The following is an 18,776-nucleotide window of genomic DNA, read 5'->3' as shown; positions in this document are numbered from 1 at the left end:
TCTTAAAAAATTTTACTTTGTTTTATCATCTGCTTCCAAATCATGAATATAATACAAGAAACCTTAATTTGAATTTCTCACTTCACAGATTGTCTCGAATAGAGAGAAGTCCATTGTATGCATGTGTTAAATTTTACAATCGTCTACCATCAAACATTCAACAGAAAACACACTATAGAGCTTTTAAATGAAAGGTTTTTAACACCTAGTTAACATTGAGCCCTATACTGTGGTACATTTGTAATGTTAATATATTTTAATCTGGGATTTTAATATATATTTTTTAATCTGTGATTAATAATGTGATGTTTATGCAAATAAAAATTTAATCTACTCTATAATAGTCGACTCTATGGAAGGAGTGAGGGATGAAGACTTAGATATCACCTGTGAAAAATACTCACGCAAGACTTACGCTAAACCTGTATTTGCTAAATTACAACTGATCTCCTTTTACTGAACTACAGAATAAATTACTACATTTCCATTTCCCATTATAAAGCAGTGGCGAGCACGACTCTGTACTAAGGTCATGAGTTTATTAAAAATGTTATCGTATAATTTTACTATAGTTATTCCAACATTTTTAATTGTGTTTGAATCGAGTAAGGATGTTTTCTAAACCAAAATTGGTTTTAAAACACTTTATATTAACGAAAAATGTTTGTAAATCGTCGACAAATGTCTTGAAAACAAACGTAGATGTTCATTCTCAACAGTTCACGGTAGGTTTTATTTAAAAATTGATTAAACTAACAAGTTTTTATACTAACAGTTAGCCTTGAAATAATCTAAAATCCATGGGTGTAAGTGAGAACTGCATTAGGTAAGAATCAGTGGCGTTATTTTAAAATTTAATCCAGGGATGCCTTAAATAAAACAAATAAATTACCTACTTGACTTATTATACTGGAATAGAATTGTTTAAATAAGAGAGTTTACAAAATAAAATTCTTGATTGTAGGAAAATCGTGAGCGTATGATCAAACTAGTTGAAACTCTCAGAAGCAAAACCAGCGATGTATTGCAAGGGGGAGGTAAAAAATCTGTCCAAAAACATACTGCTAAGGGCAAACTATTTGTTAGAGACCGAATAAAATTGTTGTTGGACCAAAATACTGCCTTTTTAGAACTATCTGCTTTAGCTGCAAATAACATGTACGAAGGAAATATTCACTCAGCTGGAGTTGTGACTGGGATAGGAAAAATTCATGGGTAAGAATGTTAATAATTTGTTTATAATTATAATGGTAATGCAACAGAGGGTCGGTTTCTTATGGTACTATTTAGATGCTGATATACAACGTAATAATGAAACCCCTTTGGTCATATGTTTCGCAGGTCTGGGATTTACTAGCAAATCTAATGTTATGAAAATACAAAGTTCTATGAACAATCGCTAATGCCCCTTAGTATTCCTAGAGTGATGCCTTGAATAGATATCTGAAGGTACTTTAAAGAGTGAAAAAAAATTCTGAATATATATCAGTATCAGATATCAATATCAAAATAGGTTATGTGCATCCTAAAACCCTTTAGTAATCCTCGCGCAGTCTCAGACAGGAACTTGTGGTGAAATTCTTTAGTATTTAATATCTGGTTCTTCTTCTTCTCGTGCCACTAGCCTAGCGGAGATTGGAAATCATCATGGCCACTGTGACTTTGTTAGCAGCGCGCCTAAAAAGTTCAATCGAACTACCTGGTTACATAGTGTTAATAGTACACGACGGTATACTACTAACGATCTGCTTGGAGGCAGATAGTCGATCAGATCAAGGTCCATCTTGGGCTCTAGCTTCTTGGAATAAGTTATAGCTGAAAGGAAGAACGACTTAACGGAGGAAGAAAGGCTTGAAGAAAAAAACAAAGTTAATCAAATGTTAATCACATCCATATATTACTTATTTCAATATTTTTTTTAAATATGAATCATTAGTATTTTTATATATTTGTTGAATAACTTAATCTTCATTTTCCAGGCGAGACTGTATGATAGTAGCTAACGATGCTACAGTGAAAGGAGGCACGTACTATCCCATGGGTGTTAAAAAACACCTTAGGGCCCAAGAAATCGCAGATCAAAACAATTTACCCTGTTTGTATTTAGTCGACAGTGGGGGTGCTAATTTGCCGCATCAGTCTGAGGTTTTTCCAGATAGAGACCACTTCGGAAGGATATTTTTTAATCAAGCTAATATGTCTTCTAAAAACATCGCACAGGTAATATTTTACAGTTTGTATTAAACTCTTCTCTAAATTCATCGCTACTTGTAACGGTATGATGTGTTTTGGGAATGTTGAGAATTACTGCATGCAATTCTATACCATTTGTATACAATAAACTATGTGTTGTCAACAAAAAATAATCATTAAATTGAAATAAAGATGGGGAAATTATTTAGCCTTGATTCTAGAGAAGGTCCACAAATGGCAATCTCGGTAGTCAGGTTAGCGTAGACTGAAATCTATTGGCAGGTTACCAATCGAAATAAGGATATTGGCGGTGAAAATTCGTGGAGCACCGGTCGAAATTAAGAGCATTGTCGCGAAGATTTACAGAGCATTGGTCGAAATTAGGACCCTGAGGATATGAGAAATGCAAAAATAAAACAGGTATTAGGTTCTCTAGACGAACAGAAATGAATTATATTTTCTTCAGCAGCAGACAAAAATGAACAGATTAAAAATTTACGTATGTACGTACAGCGTTAACAGGCCTATTAGTCCCATTCCTGGATGGATAATTTATATCGTTTTCTGTTCTTAGCTATTAGCTTTCAATCTCTGATTCCCATCTCTCTGACATCTTCCATCACTACATCTCTCCATTTCTTTCTTGGTCTTCCTCTCTTTTTTGCCCTCAAGTACTTTCCAAGCAATATTCTTGACTAGTCTATTACCTTGCATTTGTTCTAGATGTCCGAGCCATTCTATTCTACGCTTTTTCACCACTTTTGTTATTGTAGGGTTAACATACAAATGGTACACTTCTGCATTAGTTCGTCTTCTCCATTCTCCCTCTACTACTTTTCCACCGAACATTCTGCGAAGTATTTTTCTATTCCATGCTTCCAATCTGTTCTGTATGGTTTTGTTCATAGTCCTATAGCATCGTGGGCCTAATTATAGTTTTGTATACTCTTATTTTTGTATTATGAGATATATCTTTGGCCTTAATTATTTTGCTCATGGCTCCAGCACACCTGTTGCTCTTGGTCAGTCTCAGATTGATTTCAGTTTCTTCCTTACATGTCGGATCAATGAGAGTACCTAAGTACATATATTCATCCACCTGTCAAATTCTACAACTGATCCATCCTCCACCTCCAATTTAAAGGATCCCCTGGTGTTTATACCTTTTTTGCTCGAGATTCCCATGTACTTGGATTTATTAATATTAACTTTCAGCCCCATTTTAGAGCTTTTCCGAATGAGTCCTTTTGTTATATTTTCCAGTTCTTTTCCATTTCTTGCAATGAGAACCACATCATCAGCGTATGCTAAGCATAGGTGCTTCTTATATAAAATAGTGCCGGACCTATTTATCCCTCTAACCGTTGATCGTTGTTGATCTTCCCTTGCGAAATCCTTCCTAGTATTCTCCTAGATTCTTCTCCACATATATTTCTAATCGTTTTTTAATTAGTATGGCGAGAACTTTATGTATTACCTCTAATAAGGATATTCCTCTATAGTTTGCGCATTCAGTTCTTTGCGCATCTTTTTCGTATAGGAATTATAATGTAATTCTTCCATAATTGAGGTATTTCTTTGGCATCCCACACTTCTAGTATTAGCTCACTATAGTGTATTTTTATGTATGAGAGAGTAATAAAACAATAAATTATGTATGCAAATCCCTAAACTGTTGATACGGGTGACTCAATGAAAAACAGATATTTGTCAACAAGTTTACAGAAGTATATAGGAAAACAATTTTAAATTGAGTATGACCACCAGGTATAAAGGTTGGAGCAGAATAGAATACAATAGTTGTGAGGATTACTAATCCCTAAATAAGGTTGCCAGTGTCGGAGTGATGGGGGTTAACAGGTACTAATGAATTTGCAAGAAATGTAAGATGTTTATTTTATTGGTTATATATAACCAATAAAAGTTTAATAAGTACCTACCTATTTGCAAAATAAAGTTTAATTCTTTAGATAAAATAAAACGTTTTATTTTATCTATTTGCAAAATAAAGTTTAATTCTTTGCCTATTTGCAAAATAAAGTTTAATTCTTTAGATAAAATAAAACGTTTTATTTTATCTGAAATGAGTGCATTCCACGAAGTAAGGGTTTCAACAATCAAACATTTAATTCTTTAATTCCAGGAATCTACGACAGTAATTGACTAGATAATTACCTTCTAAACTTATTCCACAGAAAATGTGATAGTGGGTATTTCCATTTTGTATATAGGAAGGTCCAAGTGGCGTATTCAAAATTCTTAACAGTTCACTAAAAGTAGGTACTTCAGTTGCAAGGTGCAGTTTATTGTGTATACTAGTGTTATGGAAAATTTGGAAGTGCCGTGTAAACGCCGAAAAATTGGTCCTCTAACAGTTAATGAAAAAACATTAATATTTAATTGTTTTAAATCATTTACAGACAAACGTTTATGTGAAAGTGTTGATGAGACCGTTGAGTTAGTTAGCAGTACACTTTGTGTTGGGAAATCTACGATTTACAGAGTTATTAAAGAAGAGAAATGTGGTAGTTTTCAAATGCCACGTAATGCTCCAGGGAAACCAAAATTTCAAATAGAATATCATTTTAAAGAAGGACTTCGACGGAAAGTGCATGAATTCTTCTTTAGACAAGAATTTCCAACATTGGATAAAGTTCTTGTCTCAGTTCGAGATGATAAGGATTACCCAGAAATGAGTCGAAGTACGTTATGGAAACTTTTAAAAGAAATAGGCTTCCGCTGGAAAAAGAATCCCAGAAAGTCTATTTTATTAGAAAGAAGCGATATTGTCATATGGAGAAGACATTTTCTAAGAACCATAAAGGAAATGAGAAACCAAAAAAGAAAAATATTTTATCTTTATGAAACATGGATCAACGAGGGTCATACACCAAATAAATTTTGGCAGGATGAAACTGTTACAAGTCAAAGGCACGTTTTTGTAAATAACTTATCTACTGGTTTAAACCCACCATCAGGAAAGGGACGCAGGCTGATAATAGTACACATTGGCAGTTCAGACGGTTTTGTTGAAGGTGGTTTATTAACTTTTGAATCAACTCGTACCGGTGACTACCATGAAGACATGAACGCTGATGTCTTTCAAGAATGGTTCGAACAAATGATAGATCTTCTTCCTAAGAACTGTGTAATAGTAATGGATAATGCAAGTTATCACTCCAGACTTATAGAAGGACTGCCCACAACCAAGTGGTTAAAAAAAGACTTGCAGAATTGACTGAGTTCAAAAAATATTACGTACCATCCCAGATCTATAAGAAAGGAACTTTATTCGTTGTGTGCCCTTCATAAAGAAAAATTTAAAAAATACGAAATTGATGAAATTGCCAAAAATCGTGGAATGACAGTACTTAGATCCCCACCATATCATTGTGAATTAAACCCGATTGAACTGGTATGGGCACAGATAAAGAGTGAAGTTTCAAGAAAAAATACCACTTTTAAAATTCATGATGTTAAACAGTTGTTTTTGGAGGCCGTAAATAATGTAAAACCTGAAAACTGGTAAAAGGCAGTAAATCACACTATTAAAGAAGAGGAAAAAATGTGGAAGCTGAACAATATTACTGATAAAATGATCGAGCCAGTTATTATAAATCTTGGTTCTGAAAGTTCATCTTCTGAATCTGATTTGGATTTGTAACAAGTAGCTGTAAGTTTTATATTAATATTTTTATTCATCTATTTAACATACCTTAGACGGTTTTAAAAACTCTTTTTCTCTTTTGTAATTTTTAAAAATTAAAAAAAATGTGAATTTTTTAAAACCCTTTTTAATGTAGGCCAGTCAGTTCTAATATAGTGTGTGATAAAAGAGGTCACTTTTGTTTACATACACATAACACTTTATAACACTGAAATAATTCATTTATTTTTTACAATTATTCAAAGTAATTTTTCAATTAATCTTGAGCACGCCCATGGAGTGGTCGGAGCTACCAGTTAAAATTATGCTAATTACTCTCTCGTTCATAAAAATAAACTATAAGTTGGTTTATTAAAGCCTCTTCTTCATATTTTAAGTTCTCTGCCACAATGCCGCTCTCCCTGGGGCTTTTTTGATTTTTCGATTTTTTTTTACTAAAAAAAAATTACGTAACTGTATTAAATGTTGACGAAGAAATTAGTTTGAAATAACAAGTTTTTTTAAAGCAATTGGACATTGTTTGTAAAAACCAGATCTATTGTTTAATATAAAATTAATTTTTGGTGTAGCACGTCTATACTTTATTGTTAAATTTTGCTCTGTTTTTGGCATTTAACTCAACTTGCAGTTATTTTAAAAAATTAACTTGACTAGATGTCTTGTCATCGACAATGAATACATTTTTTGTTATTGCTGCTTCTTTGATATCGAAAAATATATATATATTAATTTATTTTTTGAAGATAGCAGTTGTAATGGGTTCTTGTACAGCTGGAGGTGCCTATGTACCAGCAATGGCAGATGAGTCTATAATAGTCAAACAACAGGGAACTATATTTTTGGCAGGTCCGCCCTTGGTCAAGGCAGCAACAGGTGAAGAGGTAATCATTTACAAAGAATTATTTGATTGATTATTCAGCTCAACAAAATGAAAAGCAAATGGTACAGGAAAAGTAATAACAATTTAAAAAAATTTTACTAACCGATTTTAAAAAGTCTTTATTTTTTCGTGGTAGCTCTAGTTTTTTGGAATCGATTGTAGGGTTTTAATAAAAGGTAAGAATAATGAAAATCGCCATGATAGTTAAACTCAAATTTCCTATATCTGTCGAATCCTCACGATCGACTTTATTTACCCAGGCTTTATTTAAGTTAAATATATAGTCAATTAATTTAATTTATTAAGATAATATTTATAGATTCAAATAGACAATTTATTAATTACAAAAAAAAATCATTAAAATAATTTTATTTTATTCTGGGTGGTATTAGATTTTATTATATTTCGCATGTGCTCTAATTTCGGCCTAACTCAAATTTAGCTTGACAAGGTATCTACAAAAAAAGACTCAATTATTCACATTTGATTTTTTTTTCAGGTCAGAACTAAAAAGCTTAAGCCAATGCAAAAAAAATATTCACAATACCTACTGAATCCGGCCCTAAATGACATGAAAAGTGGCATGTCTGCCTATAAAGCATCCAAGATGAATGATATACCAAAAAGTACATTGAAAGATGTGAATGCAAAAGTATGTGCACGAAAATATTGGAAGACAACCAGTTTTAATTCTTCTTCTTATAGTGCCGTGCACCTATAATGCGTTGGCGAATTATCTTAAGGCCAGACCTCTGTCTTTTGCGGCATGCAAAAGATCGCCAGTGTTATTTATGCCTGTCCAGTTCTTTATGTTCCGTAGCCACGACATTTGTTTGCGACCTACTCCTCTCTTGTCTTCAATCTTTCCCTGGATGATTATTTGAGGGATTGCGTATTTTTTCCTCGCAGAATATGGCCGAGGTATCCAATTTTTCATACCTTGATCAAATTGAGTAGTTCTCTCTCAGTATTTGCCTTTCTTAAGACTCCCTCGTTTCTCATCCTATCTGTCCATGGTATGCGGAACATTCTTCGCAACGTCCACATTTCGAAGGCCTCCAACTTATTAATGGAAGGTACTCTTAACGTCCATGTTTCCATGCCGTATAACAATATGGACCATACATAGTATTTAACGATCCTGTAGCGAAGATCGAAGGAAATTTTAATTAGTGATGAGGAAAAACTAATCGTAAAACAGATTTTTTTGGGCTGTCGCGGATTTTTCCGTGACACGCTGTCAGCTTATTAACACCGTAGCAGTGCTCATTAAAAGTCTAAAGAGAGCCAATCCATTAAAGAATGGAATTTCTGGCAATAGATGGTACCAACATTTCTTAACACCGCATCCGAAAGTAAGACCTCGTGTATCGCAAAATCTGACAGCTAGCCGTTCCTTCGTTACAGAGGAAAGGATAAGAAATTGGTTCAAGAAAGTATATAACTATTTCAGTCAAAATGGCATAACAGATGTGTTGGAAGATCCAAGCCGAATATTCAACTGTGACGAGACAGCCTTTTTCATGTCTCCACAGGACAAGCAAGTGTTAGTTACAAGATGGTTTAAAACTGTATATAACAGAACTGCTAACGAAGAAAAAGAATGTCTGACCGTATTAGCAACAATATCCGGTAGTGGAGATATCACATCACCAATGGTTTTGTTTCCTTATACAAGGCAACCAAAACATTTAGTTCTAACTATGCCAATAGGTTGGGGTATCGGACAATGAAAGTGGATGGACAGAAACGAAAAAACATTAAGCGACCTGTCGTGTTATTTTTTGATGAATATGTTAGTTATATATCTCTGGCATTGAGCCAGTTTTGTCGTGAAAATAGAATTGTTTTGGTAGCACTTGTTCCAAATTTCATACATACCATGCAGCCGCTTGATGTTCCTATAGTCTTATCTGTCAAAGCTACATGGCGCAAAATAGTTCATGATTTCTGAAAGTATTTTGAAAATCAGTCTCCCATAAATTCTACTGAATCCTATTTTGTCACTTCTTCAAAATTTCCAACGCCATTTAAGAATGCATTTTATTTCCCCAGAAAAAAATCTCAAACATCAAAAAAAAAAGGATACAAAAAAATTAACACCTGTAATAACGATTGCTGATGATTTCGTGGAGTACCAGAGAAGAGCAGGAGCTGAAAAAAATAAAAAGGAAGTAAGGAAAAAACAAGAAAAACAAAACAAAGAAAAATGCAGAATCTGATGGCAAGAAAACAGAAAAGATTAAAATTTTTGAAAGCTGTCAAATTAAACCTAAATATTGAGAATGAAGAAAAACAATGAGGAGGGGTAGATGGAGCAAATAAAACAGAAAATGAAATTTAAACAAAAATGTTGGTTCTGGCAGAAAAACCGGTGAAAGAACTAGAAAGCCGAAAGTTAACAATTCTATGGATTTAGAGGTGGGCGACTACTTGATTGTAGTTTACGAGGAGAAGCATTTTCCAGGAGTAGTAGGAGAAATAATAGAAGGTAAATTCAAAATCAAAGCTGTGGAAAACATAGGATATCATTGGAGATAGCCAGAGGCAGATTATATTATTTGGAATGATCCAGAGGAAATTCTTTGTTTAATTGCACCGCCTCAGTACATTAATAATAGGGGTCTTTTTCCTGTACCTCAGATAAATAATTTGTAGGTCTTTCATAGCTCTTTTCTTTTAAGCAATAAGTGGAAAAAAAGACTAATGCTAAGTAACTTATGAAAGTGTTTTTTTTAGGTCAAAATCTATTACGTATGTACATCTTTTTATTTTATTTAGTTTTTCTATGTATTTTTTATGCCTCATCATCATCCACCCTCAAGAGTCCACTGCTGAACATAGGCCTCTTCCTCATGTTTCCAACCCCGTCTATCTTGCGCCGCTCTCATCCAGTTTTTATTGAGTCTTCTTAAATCGTCAGTCCATCTTGTAGGTGGTCGACCGACGCTTCTCTTGTCTTCCCTTGGCGTCCATTCCAATAACCTCTTTGTCCATCGCCAATCTGTCATTCTGGCTATGTGTCCTGCCCATCTCCATTTTAGTCTGGCTATCTTCTCGATGTCTCGATGTCAGTCACTCTTTATGCCTCAGTCAGTCATTTTTTATGCCTACTTTGAAAATATTATAAATATTTACATTTTTTGATACGCAGGCCGAAATTAGATTACCATTAGGCCGGAATTACCACTTATTTTTTAACATAGGCCAGAATTAAAGTTTTTTGCATTTTAGTGAAAATAATTTTTTTTTGGCGAATAAAAAACACATTTTTTATTAGTTATTTTGATAAAGAAAACGTCAAGCTATCAAATATACTTTAAATCCGTTTTCTCTATTATTTCGTTTCCTTAATATTTACGTCTAAAGTCAAAATATTCCTTAACTGGGCCGTAATTAGGTCGGTTTACCTTAGCAAAAGAATATATATTTACATTTAGTTCTTACTTCTTCGATACCAAAATGGATGTTGTGCTGTGTTATAGTTGAGTTTTTGACAAAAATATTTTTAAAATCCTTTGTTTTGAAATTGTAGGTTTCAGCTGAAGATTTAGGAGGAGCAGATCTTCACTGCACAACATCTGGAGTCACCGATCACTACGCGCTTAACGATGAACACGCCCTAGATATCGCCCGCGATCTGGTGAAAAATTTAGGTCAAAAATCACCCGTTTTATTTGACGAACCTTTCGAAGAACCACTATATAATCCAGAAGACTTATACGGAATTGTAGATACTGATGTAAAGAAACCTTTTGATGTTCGTGAAATTATATCAAGAGTATTTGACGGGTCAAAATTTACGGAATTTAAGAAAAAGTATGGTGACACTTTGGTGTGCGGGTTTGCGAAGTTGTATGGGAAGACTGTGGGGATCGTAGGGAATAATGGAGTGTTATTTTCTGAAAGTGCTATGAAAGGAGCGCATTTTGTACAACTCTGTTCACAAAGAAAAACTCCCATTATCTTTTTACAAAATATTACAGGTATTTTTAAATAATTTTTTCTTTGTTTAAGTTAATCCATATTTACTTCGATTTATACCAGTTTTTTTTTAAATAATAACCTAACAACATTAGTTTTTTGTTTTGTTCCATTTTTTGCTTTCTTCATCTATTGAAGTTTTCATTTGAAGTTGCACTTTCTTCATTTTACGAAAATCTTAATTTTTATTACTGTTCAATTATATCTTAGGATTTATGGTTGGTCGTCAAGCAGAAATGGGCGGAATAGCCAAAAACGGAGCCAAACTCGTCACAGCTGTGGCTTGTGCGCAAGTTCCGAAACTCACACTCATTGTGGGTGGTTCATATGGAGCTGGTAACTATGGAATGTGCGGAAGAGCATACTCTCCTAGATTCCTCTATATGTGGCCCAATTCCAAAATAGCTGTGATGGGAGGACCTCAAGCTGCTGGGGTCTTGTCACAAGTTGCTAGTCAGGGGAAAGGATGGACTGAAGAGAAAAAGATGGAGTTTGAGAAACCTATTAGAGAGAAGTTTGACCATGAGTCGTCCCCCTACTTTAGTACTGCAAGGTAAGACTATAAACAGTTTATTTTTTCACACAAAACAAACAAATGTGTGTTGAAATTTCAAATAATTTCCAACAGATTCTACCCTAATCTTCTTCAAAATTCTTTACAGTTTTATAATTTATACGTTATTTGCCAGCAAAACATTAAAGATATACGCCATTCATTACTATTATCATCATCTCAAAAACTTTTCTGAGATCATTTAGAATCCTATTTTTAATTCACTGTTCCTATTTAGAAAACGCTGGCTTCTCTAAAACTTTCATCTCTTCTTGTGTCTGTTCACTCTCGTCTGCAGTGTCATCATGTTTCGATCTCGGATCGTGGTTCTACATTCTTCTCTCTTTTGGACTGCCACATTGTTTTGTAGAGAAGCTTCCTATACTATACACCACAACCAATTATTTCTATGAATTGATTTACCCAGTGTGTGGAAGATCTTCCTCGCTGTTGTTTGCCATTAGTTTTACTTTCGACGATGAGTTTTTCTATTCCTTCAAATACCAATTGTGTTCTTTAGAATTTTTCTCTTCTTCTTTTTCTTCCTTCTTTTATGTAGGCTTTAAAGCCTGTTTCTTCTTCAATATTAGCCTCCTAAATTGTTTAAATTATCGCACACTTTTTCTTCTTGGTCTGCCAATACTTCTTCGTCCATTTGGTTACTTATCTCGTGCTATTCGTACTATCTTATCCTCTGCCATTCTACTAATTTGTTCGTTCCACTCCTGTTTTCGTTTTTTTCACCCATCCATTTATGTCTTCTATATTGCATGCTCTTCTGTTGCTCTTCTCTCCCTATCCAATAGACTTTTCCCTGATATTCGTCGAAGTATTTTCATCTCTGTTGTTTCTAGTAGCCGTCTCGTTTCAGATGTGCCAGGTCTTGTCTCCGACGTGTATGTTAATATAGGTCTAGTTACTGCTTTATGGATTCGTGTTTTTGTGTCTTGTCTTAGGTGTTTGTTCTTCCAGATTGTGTCATTAAGAGATCCCGCCGCTTTACTTGCTTTTAAACTTTGTTGTCGTACTTCTTCTTCAACATCTAAACCTTGCTTCCTGCTTTATTATTTTCCATCAATTTCGATTTTACATCAAAGTGGGTATTTAGATGTTGTCATACATTTGGTTTTTTCTGCTGATATTATCATATTGTATTTCTTTTCTGTTGTATTGAAGATTTGTGTTAATCTTTGGAGCTCGTCTTCTGTCTCGGCGATTAATGCGGGTCGTTTGCATAAAATAATATTTGGATTTCTTTGTTCCCCGTTCTGTAACCATGACCTTTACGTACTACTTGTATTATTTTACCCATTATTATATTAAAGAGAAGTGGGCTTAACGAGTCACCCTGTCTGACTCTGCTTTGTACTGGTATACACTGTATTAGTTTTCCATTTATCTTTGCCTGTATTCGATTATGGAAGTAGATGTTTTCGATGGTTTGTATAATATTGATTGGTATGTTTCTTTTATACAGTAGATGTAGGTAAGACATCTTCGACTTGGATGCGATCGAAAGCCTTTATTAGGTCTATAAAACATAGATATGCTGGTTTATTGTACTCGATGGCCTTTTTTATTTTTACTCCATTTTATTCTACCTTTTAAAACTGCAATTTATTGGGAATAAAAATACATCCATCCATAGAGGTGGACTATTCATCTACTCTTGAGATATGTCCTATTACTTAACCAAACATCTATTTCTTTTATATAAACTTATTGTAATAGGTACTGATAAAAGCCAATGTTCATAAAATCAATTTTTTAGGATATGGGATGATGGTATTATAGACCCAAAAGATACCAGAAAAGTACTGGGACTGAGTTTGGCGGCAACTTTGAACAAAGCAATAGGAGATACTACGTTTGGAGTATTTAGAATGTGATAAATTTGTTAATAGTTTTCGATATTTGTATTAAAATGTTTTATAAAAATGGTTATATGTTATCTGGTAGTGATTATCATTATTTTTTTGCCAAAGAAACAAAATACCTTGGGGTATATTTTGATCATAGGCTTACATGGAATACTCACATTCTGAAAACCACACAGAAAGCTACTATGTCCCTGGGCAGATGTAGAAGAATTGGGGACTTAACCCCAAAATGACTCTATGGTTATACACAAGGGTTATTATACCCATGATAACCTATGGCTCGGTGACGTGGTGGACAAAGACGCAGCAAGTGGGATCAATAAGGCTGCTAGGTAATACACAAAGGCTAGCATGCCTGCCATGAAGCCAGATCAGTGATGCACAGATTAATCCATAGTCAGCGACATATAAGCCAGATGCATGGTACTGACAATAGAAAGCTAATCGAGGAGCTAAAAGCCGATATTGTGATGGGGAAACCTATCGATGCAACAGCTAAGAGATATAGGTTTAACAATAAGTTCACAATTAAGATACCAGGCAGGGGAGACTAGAATAAAGGTGTTCCATACAAGCTGCTGCTACCTGGTACACGGATGGCTCAAAAACATCGGAGGGTGTGGGAGCCAGCATAGTAGGGACAAATCAAGAAAGAATGTTCTGTTCAGTTGCCATCTTCACAGATAGTCAGGCAGCGCTTAAGGCACTCAATTCTGTAAAGGTCAATTCTAAGCTAGTATGGGATTGCGTGTGTGCCCTAAATAAACTAGGAGACCGTAGCAAGGTTACGGTAGCCTGGGTACCGGGGCACGAGGGTCATAAGGGCAATGAAAAAGCAGATGAAATGGCCAAACAAGGCTCATCAATGCGCCATTCATTGGAGCGGACCCTTCTGCGGCGTTGCAAAGTCAGTAACAAGAACGGCTACAAGGAAGAGAGTAGCTCACAAATCTCTGGAATGGTGGAGGAATTCACCAGGACAAAGACAGGCGAAACAGTTCTTTACAGAACATTTTCCAAAGCTATATTTACGGCAGACCTAATAAGCAAAGACAGGAAAACAGTCAAAGCTATAGTATGTCTTCAAACAGGGCACTGTAAGCTGAATAGGCACTTGAAACTGATGGGATTATCAGATGATGACCTGTGCAGATTCTGTAACCTCGAAGAAGAAACAGCAGAGCACATTTTATGTCAGTGTGACAGTCTGGCAAATGTGCGGTTCTTTGCATTAGGAGAAGAACATCCACTGGCAAATAGCTACATGAAAGGTACAGTCTCGAAGCTACTAGACTTAGAGAATGTTATCTAGGACTAGAGGACCACAATATATCTGAAAAGGTCGCAGTGGAATAGGCCGAAAGGCCACCTCTCTTAATCTAATCTAATCATTATTTTTTATGTAGGAAAATAGCAATAAGTTACTTTGGTCTAAATTAAATACAATGGCAAATAGAGACATAATAAAACCAATTGACAGACTAAATAAAGAGAAGAGAGAGAAAGATCCGAAGATACTTTCTTAATGGTTAACCACCAAAATATTAAGAACCAGTGTCCAGTGTGTAATGAAGAACTACCTATATAAGAGGTAAAATCTAGAAAAGACGACAATTAAAGTTTACCATCATTTACATGCATTTTTGATTAGTAGATAATGAATCCATTATCAAAATTGCTCTAGCTATCCTAGTTCGTGAATAAATATGTTTTTTCTAATTTAATTGGAACCAGAATTAATCTTCCAGTTTAATATTTTAAACTGCATAACCTTTAACAGTAAATCAAAATCCATTATCAGTTTTTTCTCTGATATAATGCAGTCATTTGATGAAGTATATGTATACACCACGTCATTATGTACATTGCAGAAATAAAGCCTGACACAAGTAGAGCACAACAAACAGTACAAACAAATGATATAAAAATATTAAGAAGAATACCAAACACAACTTTATATAATAAAGAAAGAAGTGAAAAAGGGAGTACAAAATAAATCCAGTTGATACATAGAAACAAAAGAAAAAAATAGAATGGAATAAACATATTGATAGAATTGCTCAAATTAGAATACTAAAAAGAAAATCTTATGATATATCACCCATTTGGGCGCCAACGTTGACGATAACTGGGATATGAACAAAAAAATAAGAATATACATTGAAAAAGCCAGAGCCACCGTCTATATACTAAAGAAAATTCTCATTAATAGAGTTATTATATTAAACCTTAAATTCATATTAATACAATGCTATTTGCTGTGTATTCTTCACATTGCTGTCTGGCATGGAAAGCTGGACAGGGTGATTTGAAAAATGCTGGTGTGATTATTTCGATATTTAGATTTCAAAGCAACAGGCACTTTGCATATTAAGAATAACAAAGAAGATGAATCAATATATCAGAAAAACAGTTAAAAGCATCATCAAAAATGGAAAAGAGATGTAAATTAGTTAGATATAATGAATCAAATTTAAATAAATATATCTATCCAAATATAAGGTACACACATACAACAGACTATGAATCTACTTGACAAGTTGTAAAAAGTAATAAGGTGCATAAACCTTGACAATAAGGAAATGATCAATTAATAGTCTTCTAGGAGAAAAAAAAACTATTATAGCTGCTAATAATCTATCTTCATCCTATTTATATATTTAGCTACATTTTATATAGTATGAAAAGAAAGATAATATTCAGTTTTGTCTGCTAAATGTGCACAATCATGTAGGCATTCCCTGCTTTTGCTAACATAATTGGTTCTACATAAAACTGCAATATTTGAAAAATGTTTCAAACTTTTCTATATTTAATTCAGTAAGTCCATTTTGTACAACTCACCTAGTAAAGCTGTATGTAACAAACATTTGATATTATTGCAAAACTTGCTACTTAATTCAACCTACAAATATTACTAATATAACAAAATATTTCTTAAAGAAATGCATACCATGTGTTCAGACTGAAAGAGAAGAATGTAAATATAGAAAGACAATTTACATAATCATGTATGAATCCAATGTGTGGCTCAAACTGGAATTAAAATGAAGTAGGTATGAGATAAGTATATTAAAACTGATAAAACTACAAATAATAACTAGTTTTATAGTAGATTGTATGTACATCAAAACACTAAGTGAAGAAAGATCATAATTGCTTAGACTTACTCCTTAGATTATCAGAAGGCAAATGATTATGGGTCAATATAGAAGAATTCTTAGTATTTCGATGAGCAGTAATTTCAGGAACAGTATATTAATGTTACATCTTAATCCCTACATAGAGTCAAAGAAGGAAAGAAAAGCAGTTGAACAATTTTGACCAAACAACACACTGATTATCTAATTAGTTTTAATAATTAAGTAAACAAAAATATACATTCTTCTATACAACTTATTTAGACACAACAGTAGTATCTCTTTTCTCAATGTTCCTTAGGTGTTTCTTCTTCGTTTTCTTCAGTTTCTTAGTATTTGTGATCACTTGTACCACTTCCGATTTTAACCTATTCTCTTCCTGCTTCTTTAAGTTTGCCCTTCTCCGTTCTTTTTTCTTTTCCTTTTCTTCTTGTTTTGCTGCTTTCAAGGAATTCGTTAATTCTTTCACTTGCTTCAATTTCTGTCGTAGAGCTTCTTTCCTTTCAAATGAACTTTTAATTCCTTTAGTTTTTATCACTGACGAGAATTTTTTTCTTTCGGATTTCCAAATTCTGCCTGACTTTGGTTTACCTCTTGGAACGGCTTCCGGTTTGGACCCACTTCTAAAATCATAGGAAGATATGTTTCATATAACAGTGAACATAATAGTTATGGATTTTTGCTACATTAATGTTCATATTCAGGAAACAATTTATGTGAAAAACAAAAACGTACATACCTGGTTTTTCTCGTTTTTGCACTTAAATCATTTGTATTTATAGCAGTAGCTTCTTTTTGTTCCGATTTAGCCATATTTTAGTAATATAAAACACGTTTAAATATATCAACAAGATCAACAAACATACCTAAACCTAACCTAACTTTCGCTTCTTTTTTATTGTAGATTGTAGGTATTGTAGCCACAATCCTCAGTTGTCACTATTTTTTAAGATCCCTTTTGACTTAATTTCATACACGTAGAATAAAATAAGCAACAAGAATATAAAAATAATTGTTTCTATTTTTTTTATAGTATAATTACACACCCAGTTGGGTGGTGTATTCTGTATTCTGTCCTGTGGTTTATTTTACATAAATTTTTAGATTGATAGAAAGATAACACGTTATAAACAGAAGGTGATGTTCTTAGGAGAGTGTCGGCATATTTTTTTATATTGAGAGAAATATTTAACTTTTTTGTGGGTTTAAACGTCAAAACACAACAAAAGATGTAATTTTTATTACAATTTATTCTGGTTTATTCCGATTAAAATAATATTCAAAATTGCGTGTCTAAGTTTTATTTTTTATTCAATTTTCTTTTCTACTAATTTGCTTCAATTTAAAGAATTGAGTAAAAGAAGTGCCGGAACCTGAGTACGAGGCCCAAAAGGCATAAGAATATGGCAAGAAGTCCAAATTCCTTATAACAAAACGAGCCTATGTACCAAGCTTCAAGGCTCTAGAACTTTTCCAAGGAACAGAATAAGAAAAAATAAATATGGACCAAAATTAAAAAAGCGAGAAAATATGAGGAGAATCTCTATTCCCCTAAATCCAACAAAGTTGTTCTTTTTCACTTTCTTTCTATGTACCTACCAAATTTCAAGATTCAAGTTAAAATACCAGCAAATATCATGTAAGGTTTATCACACCGATTGACAGTTCAGATTCTTAATAATTACAGTTTAATAATTTATCAGAACTGAGAAGAATTCATGAAAAATGAAAGAGATTGTTAAAAAATAGGTAATTTATTTTAATAATTAAATAATCACGAAGTTACGCGATTTGCGCCAAATGTAGGGAACTTATATTACAATGTGTACAAAGTTTAGGCTGACTCCATTCCAAATTGAGATATTGTCCTTATTTAAAAAAGTATAGGTATTTTTTAAAGTCTATTAAAAACTGAAAACAACACAAACACCAATGCGACGAAATTCGCTTGCAGTGTTACTGGGAGATAAGATTAAAAATACTGAAATAAAACGGAGAACAAATTCAAGGCTATCGTGGAGGAGCTGCTAAAAATGGAACGGTGATGGACCAGCCTTTTAGTAGATCTAGATACTATGATAACAGGCAGACACGAAAAATCCTGGAGTGAGGAGTGGAGATCGAAAGAGAAAGACACACGAAAAGTAGCTTAGGGATACCTCATGTGTATACAACATAAAAACAGTGACCGGTAAATAGTGAATAAAATTGGCACATGATAGAGAAAGATAAAAGCAATCGGAGGAGGCCTACATTTAGGATTGGATGGATAAAGTTTGATTTTTCAAGACAGAGATTTTTCTTAAACTGTCTTTAGAAGCTTTCACTTTGAGAAGAAAAAGGCACAAAAGAAACGTGTGGTAAAAACGGTATGAACATAATTTCATTTATGATGAAAATACAGTACACCTGCCAAAATATTATTTTTATATTTTAATTTATTATATTTTGAGTTAAATTAACTGCGTATATAAAACCA

General features: G+C 33.5%; 2 protein-coding genes across 2 annotated transcripts; one reads left to right on the top strand and one right to left on the bottom strand.

The window, feature by feature from the left end:
• The first annotated feature begins 566 nt into the window (after positions 1 to 566).
• Positions 567 to 13,228, top strand: Mccc2 (methylcrotonyl-CoA carboxylase subunit 2). The gene is made up of 7 exons (XM_072534228.1): positions 567 to 725; positions 965 to 1,215; positions 1,980 to 2,220; positions 6,604 to 6,741; positions 10,276 to 10,726; positions 10,935 to 11,277; positions 13,049 to 13,228. Exons 1-7 carry the CDS (start codon positions 612 to 614, stop codon positions 13,164 to 13,166), a joined length of 1,656 nt encoding a protein of 551 aa, XP_072390329.1. The 5' UTR covers positions 567 to 611; the 3' UTR covers positions 13,167 to 13,228.
• Positions 13,229 to 16,494: 3,266 nt separating this feature from the next.
• On the bottom strand, positions 16,495 to 17,198 carry LOC140443142 (coiled-coil domain-containing protein 86). Its single transcript, XM_072534231.1, has 2 exons — positions 17,037 to 17,198; positions 16,495 to 16,920 (listed from the first exon to the last, which is right to left on the bottom strand). Exons 1-2 carry the CDS (start codon positions 17,108 to 17,110, stop codon positions 16,554 to 16,556), a joined length of 441 nt encoding a protein of 146 aa, XP_072390332.1. The 5' UTR covers positions 17,111 to 17,198; the 3' UTR covers positions 16,495 to 16,553.
• Positions 17,199 to 18,776: the final 1,578 nt, after the last annotated feature.

This window comes from Diabrotica undecimpunctata, chromosome 6 (assembly GCF_040954645.1).
Source record: "Diabrotica undecimpunctata isolate CICGRU chromosome 6, icDiaUnde3, whole genome shotgun sequence".
Lineage (NCBI taxonomy): Eukaryota > Metazoa > Arthropoda > Insecta > Coleoptera > Chrysomelidae > Diabrotica > Diabrotica undecimpunctata.
This window is presented reverse-complemented; position numbering and strand designations above follow the sequence as displayed.

Bases quoted from the DNA above. Each gene is read 5' to 3' on its own strand.
- Mccc2 (XM_072534228.1), top strand. From the start codon at position 612: ATGTTTTCTAAACCAAAATTGGTTTTAAAACACTTTATATTAACGAAA. The intron at 10,727-10,934 runs GTATTTTTAAAT...ATTATATCTTAG, and splicing joins CTTTTTACAAAATATTACAG to GATTTATGGTTGGTCGTCAA. The intron at 11,278-13,048 runs GTAAGACTATAA...TCAATTTTTTAG, and splicing joins CCCTACTTTAGTACTGCAAG to GATATGGGATGATGGTATTA.
- LOC140443142 (XM_072534231.1), bottom strand. From the start codon at position 17,110: ATGGCTAAATCGGAACAAAAAGAAGCTACTGCTATAAATACAAATGAT. The intron at 16,921-17,036 runs GTATGTACGTTT...CTATGATTTTAG, and splicing joins GCAAAAACGAGAAAAACCAG to AAGTGGGTCCAAACCGGAAG.